This window comes from Schistocerca americana, chromosome X (genome assembly GCF_021461395.2).
Source record: "Schistocerca americana isolate TAMUIC-IGC-003095 chromosome X, iqSchAmer2.1, whole genome shotgun sequence".
In the NCBI taxonomy this organism is placed as follows: domain Eukaryota; kingdom Metazoa; phylum Arthropoda; class Insecta; order Orthoptera; family Acrididae; genus Schistocerca; species Schistocerca americana.
This window is the reverse complement of record NC_060130.1, coordinates 98,358,567-98,371,985: the sequence shown is the minus strand read 5'-3', so window position 1 is coordinate 98,371,985 and position 13,419 is coordinate 98,358,567. Positions and strand designations below refer to the sequence as shown.

Genomic DNA, 13,419 nt, shown 5'->3' with positions numbered 1-13,419 from the left:
TCCATTACCCTGCAAATCATCCTGTCCCTTCATTGGGAGTGTTGTCCATTCCATTTGTCTCAGCATGGACCAAGAAATGCACCTCTTATGAACCATTTCAGAAGGGCCTATGAAGAAGGAAGAGTTCCAATCAAATCAACAAAACAGGACAATCTCAAGATTGTTCATAATTATGTCATGACTTCCGAGGTGAGTGAAGGATTCTTCGATGAAATACTAGAATGGCCTTGTTGGTGAAAAATTACTTACCCTAACAGTTTTTTTGTGCAGTATCTATGACTATACAGCAGCTGTTTTATCAGTAATAGGGTTTTATTCCGCCAAAGAAAATAATTCCACGAGTTGTATAAAAAAATAATTATTTCACTGATGTTACCTTTTAATTTCATACTTCATATTCAGATATTCATTTGGAAATAAACAGCCTTTCAGATCTATACTCATCTGATGTGGTCAGTCACTTTACTTCTAAGAAATACTGTTATACCATAAAATTCTAATTTGTCAATCTGGAATTTTACACTTTATTACTACCACTACAAAACAATACAATGCACTGAGCGAACTTGTTATACATTGCTTTGCATATCTGAGTAACCTGAATTTTTTCCAGTAGTATCACTTTAAGGCGCACCCAAGTTAACCTCAAATAAAAAGTAGTTGTGTTTAGGGAACGGTAATAATCCAACAAGTTGGCAATGCATGAAGTTGCTCCAAATATGTTCAGAGGAGAGGTTCAACATTATGTAAAAATCAACTTTTGATATGTACTACCCCCCAGTTCATATTGCTAGACAACACTAGTGTGTTTTTGTTTTTTTTTTATTAAAGGACAAATTTATCAAATGAAGCAAATATCCAAGAGAAAAAGCAATTCAAATAAAGTTAATGTGTTTTCACAAGGCTGAGACTTGTGAGCAAAATTTATGGACAGCAAAGTGTTGTACAAAACTCCTCTATTTCACTCAAAATTCATATAACTAAAACCCATGAGAAAAGGAACAGTATTAAAAGACTGAATTTGACAGTAGCATATATGAAAAGTTCTAGATGCATTATTTTAACATTCAGCCTATATTGGTTACGAAAGATTTTTAGGATAATTAACTGGAAGCCAACACATTTTCACAAAATTTAGCTCCAACAGGTAACATCTTTATTCCATACATAGTCTAAACCGAAAATTGATAAAATGTGGTTTAATCTGAGGTGATTTGTACTGCACCTCAGCATAAGTCTGCCTTGCTTTCCTACAACGATATGAACATCAATTGCATCAATAAACCATCTAGGACTGAATTCACACACATACAAATACGATGAAAATTCAGGAAATTAAAGACTTCTTTGAACTTTAATAAAAACAAAGTTCTGGTAGATTCACACTGAAAACATATATTATATCTCTTGACATGTTTACTACAGTATACTTCAATAGTTCATTGAACAACAGCATATTTTTATCTGTATTTTGTCTAACATCTCCTACATCATTTCTTGTATGTATGTTTTGTTTGAATGTAATGAGGCGTGCAAATGGCAATGACTACTGTACAATATTAAGCTTTGACAGATAAGGAAAATATTCATTCTCAGTCTAGAAACATTACATAAAAAAACTCTTTACGGAATTATTTTAAGTAAGTTTCTACAGTATAGACCACTGCAACACTTATACCATAATATTGTCTTGTTACAATCAACATTTAATATCTGCCTGTCATGCACATGAAGACTTACGTGTAATTATGTGCTCGCACACACACACACACACACACACACACACACACACACACACACACACACACACACACACACACACGTGATGGGTAACTAACACTGCAGGCAAATGTGCCCTGTTACAAATGAATCTTCAGAAAACTTACAGCCAGTATATACCTTAGAACACGTAAAGCATTTCTGTGACAATTACACTGTTAGTGCTATGTTAACATTGGACACATTACAATGCTTCAATAAGACTGCACACACATTCTTTTTCATACACAGAGCAATGACTTACATATGCTAGAAATATGTGAATGAGTTTTAAGTGTTCCTTTCTACACAAGGAAACTGCAGTCCAGCTTATAGAGAATGTGGAACACGTGTTTGTTGTGGCCAACAAAATCATTACTAACGTACACAAATAAAAATTAAAAGTAACTGCAAAACTGGGAAACAAATTTTCTAAAACTTTTATGGATTCTAGTCTACTGGGAGGAATGATGGGTCAGAGAGAAGCACTATCGAGGTTCACCAAGGAAGACGAAGTTGAGAAACACACATCCTCTTCTTTACTGAGTACATCTACAGGACTGAATGAAGTTTATATATAGATATACATTTATCAACATCAATCTTATTACAATACACATGTACAGTATTGGGGAACATAAATGCTGTTAAACATTTAACACACATAATATATCTTATATACAGTTTCCTTTAAGATAAATTTCGATACACTTATCTTACAGTGCTTTCTACTGGAGCACTATCTTCTATTTCATTCATTCCCATTCATAATCAACAATGAATATTTGATTCACTTTAAATCCAATAGACTCACTTTCAATTTTGTAAGTACAGGAAACAGATCTATTTAACACACACAAACCATGGTGTTAAAACATGCTTGCAAAACATTTTAGTTTACTTGCACTGCTGCTGTTTAAATTTCTTCAGTTTTTACAGAAAATTAATGTACGTTCAATTAACTGTAATTATCTAAATAAGATTAGTAATTTGAATCTATACTGTCCAAAATAAACAGTGAAACTTGTTGCAATCCACATGAAATTTTTCCCTCTTGTAATTACAATTACCAACATAATTTAAACCTGCCATGTCATGCAATGAATACAGGATGTGTCAACTACTCACTAGAAACAAATATTTACTCAAAATGAGTACACTGAAATCAATCTCCACACTTCATTACTGTCACATACTTCAGAGTAAGTTACAAGATGTAAATTTAATACTTGCACCAGTAGCTATCTCCATTATAATTACTGTACAGTGAAGTTAATTTGATACTATACCTAGGAAGTTTACAAATAGAAAGCAAAAGTCTTATTAACACCTGTACAAGGGTTTTGCACAATCACAATGCAAACATTCAGATTATAACTTAGCCTTTGCTCCACTTATGGAATGCAAAACAGAACAATGAGCAGGACCTCAACATTTAATATATATCAATATTAACCTAATGAGGGAACTAAGCTCTGCTCAAACTGCTCCAACAGTACACTTTCAATTACCAAATATCAATTACTATCAGTGTCCACTCTATTGTGTTCAGTTGGAGGAGGGCAAGATGAGCAACAATTAATACAAACCTAACATACAAATTTAACTTTCCTTGTGAATACTAAACATCCAACAAATTTTGATTTTATTGGTCTGACAAACAATTCCAAATTACTTTAATACTCTTTGGTTGTAAAAAGCAGTGGAATAATATACCAAATTTAACAACATAACCAACAGTTTCCTTTACCTCTGTATGCGACAATTTGAGATTGTACACCTTACACTCACTGCAACCAGATCTACCCTTCACAAACAATGTTTCTTCAGAACTAAGTCATAAGCACAAGGGCCTTGTAAACAAAAATCTTAACTCATTGTACACCACAGCCTTTAATGTCATCAGTATCCATGCATACTGTGCTAGAACCATATCACTGGAAGTCCACCGAATTATTATTCAGATCCACATGAAACTATTGGAACTTCAGCACATTAATTTGAGGGGTCTAAGTTTGTTGAGAGCTTTATTTACATCCCTGCAAAATAAAAATGGAGAACTTAGTTTCAAGATTTTTTAAAAAACACACACACACACACACACACTCTCACTCACTCACTCAAGGAATTGTGTAACAAAACTCGAATGAGTAATTGATTAATTGTACAGAACATTACTGTTAAACTGTGACAAAGCTTAAATTTGAAATAATTCAAAAACCATTCCATTTAACTTTTAACGCTGAATATGCAGTTAAGAGCAAATAACATATGTAAAAAACAAATTTCAAATTTTTTACACAACATTTTTATTGTTACCTGATTGAATCCAAGGTGAGATTACATTCTACTAAATGTTATTACACTCACAGGAATTAATATAAAAAAGCATGTTCTGTAGACGTTACATCACTATTCCCAGAAGTTCTGATTCTAAAATACTTTTGCAACCAGACTTTTGTGTTTAGCAATTATTTTACCATCTGAAATTCTGTAGGTCCTGCAAACAACCAATTAGGTAATTTCTGATACAGTAAACGTAAGACCTGACAAAGTTAACACCTCCACAATATTTGTACCCAAGGAAGTGAGGGATGGTACTAAAATCCTACACTAGTATCCTTAAAAGTGGTGTACTGTCACTTATTACTTGTCCGTTCTATTTAGTGCACTGACATGTGAATATTAATCAGCACTTTAACAACATTAATCACATAATATGATTTTTAAAATTCATTATTGTATATGAACCCACATTTTGCCAGAATAAACCACTGGTCACTAATTCTGATGCTTCATTTTTTCATCAAAAACTTGTTTGGTAAGTCTTTCTTTGAATTATACCACCTTTGAACTGTATCACTCACTGACTACTAATTTATTCAGGTTTTGCAGTATTTGTAGTTCTCTGCATTGTTTGTACCACAGAACTACTTTTGGGGAGGGGGAGGTGGGGGTAGGGGTTAGAAACTTCAATCTCATTTCACTCTTCCCAAACTGCCATAATTTCACACTGCTTGATCAACTTTAACATTTCACTTGCACATTCAGTCACTTTTCTATTAAGACTAACTCCTTTCCACAAGGGGTGCTCAGTAAGTACGCAGCACATTTTTCTGAAAGGAGGTTGGTTTTATTAAGGATTTCATTACACCATATTATTCCTTTGGACTACAAGAATCTTATTTTTCAATATAATCTCCATTCGATGCCTTACTCCAACTTACTGGGAGGGCCTGTATGCCCAGACAGTACCACTCCACTGGCCGAACAGAACAAATATACTGCTGCACCAATAGCCTCCCCATTATCGATATACTGTTTCCCGCATTCTTCATTGGGCCAAACAGATGGAAGTCCGAAGGTGTGAAATCCAGGCTGTAGTGTGGATGAGTAAGAACAGCCCAATGACGTTTTACAAGCTACTCTCTGGTGTGCAGACTTGGGTGAGGTCTTGCACTGTCACAGAGACTGAGAAGTTCATTCGCATTTTAGTAATTGTGAACATGCTGAAGTTGTTTCTTCAGTTTCCCCGAGGGTAGCACGACACGCTGCAGAGTCGATCATCACATCACAAGGGAGGATGTCTTACAGAATAACCCCATTCAGAGTCCCAGGAAACAGTCACCGTGACTTTACGGGCTGAGGGTCCAGCTTTGAATTTATTCTTCGGAGAAGAAGTGGTGTGGGGCTACTTCACATATTGCAAATTTGTTTCCAGTTCGAGGTGATGAACCCGTGTGTCATTGCCTGTGAAGATGACTGACAAAAGTGTCACAATAACACTCACAATGAGCAAGAAATTCCACACAGACGGTCCTTCATAGCTCTTTACGATCTGTTATGTGGCGAGGAACCCAGCGGGCGTGCAAACTCACCGAGTACCCGAACTGGTGGACAACTATCTCAGCACTATCAACACGGTCATCCAGTTGAGTTGCAGGAGTCTTTGCCGCGTGTGGCTGGCTGGGACGTGGGAGATTGGACAGGTTTGTGGGACCCTGTTGCAAGGATGACAAACACCTCACCCAACGACTCCCTGTACTTTTGTTCACGGTCAGGTCGCTGTAGACCTTCTGCGAGCACCTACGAGTATCTGTGTTGCTATCATTTCCCAGCTCTCTGCTTGGAATGCACCCTTGTCACCAGTGCCATTTTGAAGGCTACACACAGCAATACCACTTATTTGAACTTCATGACACTATAGTGGCTGAAGCAGATTATGTCCCACAAAAAATTCCACACTTTCCCAGTTTAAATTGGTTGAGAAAAAATGTATTGCACTGCTTAGTTAACACCTCTCTTAATTCTAACCTAAAAATGTAATGATGTTAACAGAAAACTGTCTTATCTGTGCACAGAGGCATCACTATCACTTCCCATGACCGGGTTGCATGGTACCAACATACACCACTATGAACATACCCATGGCTTACACAGCTGGACCTGCAGTTCACTTTGTCGAGTAACTCTTTCTTTTTGGTTTGTTTCCCCATTAGGCTTCACGATTTCATAATGGGATATTTTGATATATGGCCAAGGTCTTGCAGCAAAATACCCAGAATAAAAGTGGCATTACTTCAACTTTCAGATGTTACTGCGAGAAACTGCCATGCCGTGCACTTTACTTCTCTCATGTGAAACCCTTCGTGCAAAATTCAGGATCAACAAATTATTTCCCTACAACACAGTATCAGCGTTCCTTTTCTGAATTTCTCAATGTTTCCCCACCTGAACACTTTCAGTATTTGCTATATTTGTAACAGATGGTAACGAATACCTGAAACCACTAACACTGTACTGTGCTGGGCAAGTTCATTCTGTCATTTTCAGTCATGAAATGATTAACTTTTGAATTGTTTTAGAGGAATTTTACGTCAGTCTTGCCAAACCCTGCCTGACAAGTAGTGTACATAGTTTGGTGCACCTGCATTTAAAATTGCAGCCATTTACAGGAACGTTTGCTAGAGCATGCACTACATTACTTGGAAGAAAAATGTAAACCTTGGCTTTAAATATTCCCTGTAACAGAAGAAGCAGACATATATAGTATCAGGACACTATAGGTTGGAAGGACGTATTCCACAACACAAGCTCCTGCTGCATATCTGCAACACCCATATTCCTCATCGACAGATATTTTGATCAATGGCATCAATACATTACGCAGTTCCAATCATTATAGGCCGAACAATAATTCCTGGTAGGTAATAGAAATTTTGAGATCACTTGTCCCAGCTTGGGCTAGACTTATTTACATATCTAGTTGTTTGAAAAATGGACGGCATTTTCTAATTATTGTTATTAGATCAATGGTTGTGACATGCCTGTGAACTGTCCAGGTATTTCTGTTATTAATATTCACTTTTGTCTCACCAACACTATCTCATCCTCAAATTTGCTGTAACTGGATGTTTGACTTCTTTGATGTCTAGCCAGTCTCAAATAGGAACAGATAATTCGCCAAATACTCAATGAACACTAATCAACACCCTCAAGCAATGTGTTTTGTTTTATTTGCAGATGTTCACATTACCATATCAAGTTCATTTTTCAGTGCCACAGATAAAGGGCATTAAGCATTTCATCAAACCCACTAGTTAAGTATTCATTAGCTGAATAACAACAATGATGAAACATGCTTTAAGAAATCCCTATGATAATCAAGATCAGAAAATGTGTGTTTCATTTAGCTGTAACTAAAATATGCTATAATTGTCAGATTGTCAACAAATACTGAAAATGACATTTCCTGACAATATTGGTGGACCATTCACAATTTAACATTTTCTTATGCAACATTAAATGTCGTTGTGGGTGTAGCTTTTAATTGATAAGTTAACTGCTAGAAAGTTCACAACTCAATTTGTTTCAGTTTTAGCACAGCTTAAGCATAAAATGTGAGCCTATCCTCTGGAAGGCAAGAAGAATGACAGCTTACCTACAAAGCTCCAAAAGGATCAAGTTGTGTCCCTTGTTGGGCTTGCTGTTGTGCTTGCTGTGCATTCAAAGTGGGTGCAGGTGTTGCAGCCATCATACCAGGTGCCGGTCCCCCAATTCGAGGGCTCCCCATCATGGTAGCACCACCTCCAATCATGCCAGGATTACCCATAATAGGGACAGCGCCTACTGGTCGTATGCCCTGCAAATTCTATGATATAAAAAAATCCTCAGACACATACTATTAGCCAAAATGTGCACTTAGCTCACGCATTCTGCTACAATACACCGTTGGACATAAAAATTTCAACACCAAAGAATAATTAATGTAGAGCAATGAAAACTGGATTACATTTGCTTACGTAACATATTTAACTGATTCACACTGCAAGATCACAGATTAATGTATGTGCGAGATGAGCCATTGCAAATGTGAAATGCTGGTACATTAATAGCCAGTGTAACTGCCAGTGTTGAATGCAAGCACATTTGCATGCTTGCATTGTGTTCTACACATGCCAAATGTTAGCTTGTGGGATGGAGTTCCATGCCTGCTGCACTTGGCAGGTCAGTACAGGGACCAATAATCCTATAATTGTTCAATGATGTCCAGTATGTGCTCGATTGGAGACAGATCTAGTGATCGAGCAGGCTGAGGCAACATGTCAACACAATGTAGAGCACATTTGGTTACAACAGCAGTACGTGGGTGAGCATTATCCTGCTGGGAAACACCCCATGGAATACTGCTCACAAAAAGGCAGCACGGCATGTCCAATCATCAGATGAGTGCAAATTTGTACAATCAGGGTGTATTTGATAACCACAAGAGTGCTCTTCCTATTATATGAAATTGCACCACTCCAGCTGTGGGTCCAGTGTGCCTAGCAAGCAGACAGGTTGGTTACACATCCTCAACTGGCCACCACCTAAACTCACTCACAGCTATCACGCACTGAGGTAGAACCAGCTTTCACCAGGAAACACAACAGCCCTCCACCCTGCTCTGTTATGAGCTCTCACTTGACACCACTGAAGTCACAAATGGCTGTGGTTTGTCATCTATGGGATGCACACTACAGGGAGTCTGGCTCGGAGCTGTACTTCAAGTAACAGATTTGAACCAGTTCGTTGTGTCAATGTGGTGCCAACTGCTGCTCAAATTTCTGGTGCAGATGCAGTATGACGCACCAGAGCCACGCGCCAAATGTGACTATCATCCATGTTTGTAGTGACACGAACATCCAGAGACCAGTCTTCTTGCAACCCTACATTATCACGACCATTACTGCCAACAACCATGTACATAGGCTGCGTTACTGCCAAGTCTTTCAGGATTTTTTAAAACGAAGTGGGGTGCTGATAATAGTATTTTTGGCTCTAAAGGCATTCTTGACTAAAAACAGCACCACCCACCCCCCCACCCCCCACCCCTCCAAGTCCAGAGCCAGAGGTAACCAACACATCCAGTACCTTATGTATTTAATGCAAACCTGATTTGAATCCCCAGTGAAGCTACTAGCACCACTGTTATACGACTGGCATGAAACTAATAGGAATCTTTCATATTTAGGAACACACAGAAGCACTCTGTGTTTCAATTTTTTTTCCCACTACTATATTTTGTACCCTCTTATGACAAACTAAATTCCTCAGAAGTAGTTAAATTTATCTGTTGTCTGACACACACACACACACACACACACACACACACACACACACACAGTGTGTTACATGATTTTTTTAAAGCCACATTGAAAGTAAACAATAATTATACCAAGATGAGATACAAAATGCTGAAATGACACACCGCTGAAAAACTGCATCTCCTTTGCAAATCTGCTAATACAGTACACTGTAACACCATGAATAACACAACAAAGCATGCCCAAGCAGTTTCAGTAATGAATTAAAACACTTACCACAGGTGATAATGCTTGAAATGGCATACTGGTCATTCCGGGCCCCTGAAATATTAATCACCAGCATCATGCTCAGCCCACTGCCATATACTATAACCAAACACCACTATGAAAAGCAGAGCAAAAATTATTACAAGTTGAATTAACATAGCAATTTAAAAGCTGCAGACATGCCCAGAAGAAATGATGTCCTTCATACACATCAGCAAAGGACTTTCTGTAAATCAATGAGTAACTGTACTCAAATCCATGCCAAACATGCTAAGTAATTCTGACAATATTCAGAGTAAAGGAGGGGAGAGAGAGAGAGAGAGAGAGATATAGACAGAGAGAGAGAGAGAGAGAGAGAGAGAGAGAGAGAGAGAGAGAGAGAGAGAGAGAGAGAGAGAGAGAGAGAGAGAGAGAGACACAGAGAGAGAGAGAGAGATAGACACAGAGAGAGAGATAGAGATAGAGAGAGATAGAGATAGAGAGAGATAGACACAGAGAGAGATAGAGAGAGATAGAGATAGAGAGATATAGAGATAGAGAGAGATAGAGATAGAGAGATATAGAGATAGAGAGATATAGAGATAGAGAGATATAGAGATAGAGAGATATAGAGATAGAGAGATATAGAGATAGAGAGATATAGAGATAGAGAGATATAGAGATAGAGAGATAGAGAGATATAGAGATAGAGAGAGATATAGAGATAGAGAGAGATATAGAGATATAGAGAGATATAGAGATATAGAGAGATATAGAGATAGAGAGAGATATAGAGACAGAGAGAGAGAGATAGACAGAGAGAGAGAGAGAGAGACAGAGAGAGATAGACAGAGAGAGAGAGAGAGAGACAGAGAGAGATAGACAGAGAGAGAGAGAGAGAGAGAGACAGAGAGAGATAGACACAGAGAGAGAGAGAGAGAGAGAGAGAGAGACAGAGAGAGATAGACACAGAGAGAGAGAGATAGAGATAGACAGAGAGAGATAGAGATAGAGATAGAGATAGAGAGAGAGAGAGAGAGAGAGATAGAGAGAGAGAGATAGAGATAGAGAATGCCATCACTAACTTCAAATAGAGTACAATATTTTTAAATATTTCTTGAACTACAATTATTTTACTGATAATTTATAGAAGGTGCAGAACTATTCAAAAATTTCATTTTGCTTCTACAGAACTAGCTGGGTGCACAAATTGCAGTACCCAAATACTATACCATTACTCTAGCAGCATAAAGAAAAAAAATATTTTAATGCAGCAATTACCATAGGTCGATATCCAGCACCAGTCGTTGCAGCCATCGGTTGTGGGGACCAACCAGTGGCTCCTGGTTTTGCAGCGTTTTTGGGCGAGTTCCACTGAACACCCCTGTATCAAATTATTTCAATAGTTAGGAAAGAATTAAACAAGAGATGTACATACGTATGTACGTATACACGGACACACACGCACCTGTTCTGTATATACAACTTGACAATTAGATGCGGTTTTTCACTTATCTGTAATCTGAACTGAATGCATAAAAAAGAGAGATTACTACTACTAAATTTTTGTTAAAACATTACATACTGTACAGGATATTCAAAGGGGCAGCTGCTAATTATTATTTATGAACTTAAATACTATATCCACATTTTCAGTAAGTCAATGCTAAACAAACCATTGTTTATATGTCTTAAAAGTAAGTTATCTCCAATGTCTTCCCCCATCCACTTCCTGATACAACAATCTGAACTGTGCACTGTACAGGTACAGTAAAGGCATAAATAGATGAGGTGCAGTGAAATTTAGTTCCTCTGGTAACCTAAGGGAATGAAGAACCTAACATTAAGTATTGCTGTCATAGGCACAAACGGGGGGGGGGGGGAGAGAGAGAGAGAGAGAGAGAGAGAGAGAGAGAGAGAGAGAGAGAGAGAGAGAGAGAGAGAGAGAGAGAGAGGGGGGGGGGGGGGGGGAGCCACTACTAATATTTTTGAAGCTGCATTTCATTTCTTATTTGCAGAACTGGCACATTTGGTACTGATTACACCACCCCCAATTGAGAAATTTTTCTTTGAAAAACATGTTGAACAATTTGCTGTTAATCACTGCACCCCTTCTGTATACCATATCAACAATCTTCCTTTCAAATATATGATACTAATGTAATTAACAGTATTCCAGCAACTACAAAAAGCTTTCCTTTTCACAGTGCTTTCCAATGGCATTCTATTACTAAAAATGGAGACCAATCTAAATTACAGTGACTTACTTCACAGTCTGAGTGCTGCCCTTGTTGATAGTTAAGTTCTGTGCCAGAGAAGCAAGGCTGCTATCCAAGTCTCCAGTGAGCACCTTACTGCTGCTGTCTGCAGGTACAGAGCTTGCAGCAGTGGCAGCTAGGCCTGGGACTGCTGAAACGGGACCAGGACCACCACTGTGTTGCTGAGATGGTAGCAACACATCGCCCAAGCCATCAAAACCTAGCGCATCAACAAGCATACGACCGCCACCATGCCAGCCAAGCAACAAAACCAAGCTAGTTCTTAAGAAACCCCAACATGCTTTCAACATAAATTTCTAGTTAAATTTATTAGCAGAGAGTAGCACAGGTGACCATGAAGCAGTGTTGGGACTTGCCAAGATGAAGTGTACACACACACACACACACACACACACACACACACACACACACACACACACACACACACACACACACACACACGTACGTCTACAAACTTAAGCATTAATGAATAGTTCTCAGAATTACAGACCATTAACAGCATTTAAGTTCCAGTGATTTATGTTACTGAGCATATGGAAATCTATGTTTAATGATGCATACATTATGACAGTGATCTGCTTTAATATCCATAACTATTAGTCTGTTAAATCTAATGAGAAAGGTTATATTTATATGTAATTAAAATCACTTACTACAGAAACCTAGTTTCATTAATACTGTGATATTACTACAATTATCAATCCTGATGCTGCTCTAGTAGCAACTTACTAAACAAAACTTCAAATTGGAGGAAAAAGAGGCAGTAGGTTATGCAAAACCTTGGCTTAATCCTCAAGAAGAGAGGAGATCATTCTTATTTGTGATGCACATAGTACTAAACGCTATCCTCTCGAACTATCTTCTTATACTGGGAGGAAATTAAATGGAAGTAACAGAAGTGTAAATGTTGAACAACACAAACAGGAAAGGCTAACAAAAGCTTACTATGTTTGAGGTGAATCTTAACCTTTTTGGAAAATACGTCAATTTCTTTACCTTTCAATCTCCGAAAGTTAACACTGAGGTAAATGCTCTAAGTTTTCTCCCAAGGTCCCGAATTCATGGATAGACATTACTATGTATAAAAATATTGTCATTACAGCATTCCAACAAGTTGGGAGTGAATACTAGAAGGAAGGAAGAACTATTAGCACTTAATTTTTTGGTAACTACCATAATTTTGTAGTCTTTAGGAGTGTTAAAGACTAATGTTTGAAGGATTAGTCTCTTTTTCCTCCTCCCAAAAACACTCACTCACTCACTCACCAAAGTCAGTAAGTAGCAACAAAATAAATGACCCTATCAAGAACCAGTTTAAATAGTTGAAACAATATTCATCAAATGGAAAGGTATGAAACAACGTAACAACCAAACAGGTTGAAATTTGTGTATGCTACTCTGGGATATGAGTCACATCTAGAAACACGAATGTAATGTTGCCACATGCCCCAAAAAAGTTCAAAGATTTGCACTCAGCAGTCCAGTTGATGCTCGCTTCATTTTTGATGTCCAAGGTAAAATACTCATCAAATTCCTCAAGCACAGAAAAA

The 13,419-nt window shown here is 37.8% G+C and overlaps 1 protein-coding gene across 7 annotated transcripts in view; it reads right to left on the bottom strand.

The window, feature by feature from the left end:
• Positions 1-1,133: 1,133 nt before the first annotated feature.
• Positions 1,134-13,419, bottom strand: part of LOC124554712 (phosphatidylinositol-binding clathrin assembly protein LAP) — a 156,301-nt gene continuing 144,015 nt past the window's right edge. For 3 of the 7 annotated variants that reach the window (XM_047128351.1, XM_047128358.1, XM_047128353.1), the window contains 5 exons: positions 11,858-11,999; positions 10,872-10,974; positions 9,621-9,665; positions 7,700-7,909; positions 1,134-3,797 (listed from right to left, as the gene is read on the bottom strand). In XM_047128351.1, coding sequence (XP_046984307.1) covers positions 7,700-7,909; positions 9,621-9,665; positions 10,872-10,974; positions 11,858-11,999 — 500 coding nt within the window. In that variant the 3' untranslated portion in view covers positions 1,134-3,797. Of the gene's footprint in view, positions 3,798-7,699; positions 7,910-9,620; positions 9,666-10,871; positions 10,975-11,857; positions 12,069-13,419 lie in introns of all 7 variants that reach the window. The other 4 variants (XM_047128352.1, XM_047128357.1, XM_047128355.1 and 1 more) reach the window with 4 other exon arrangements.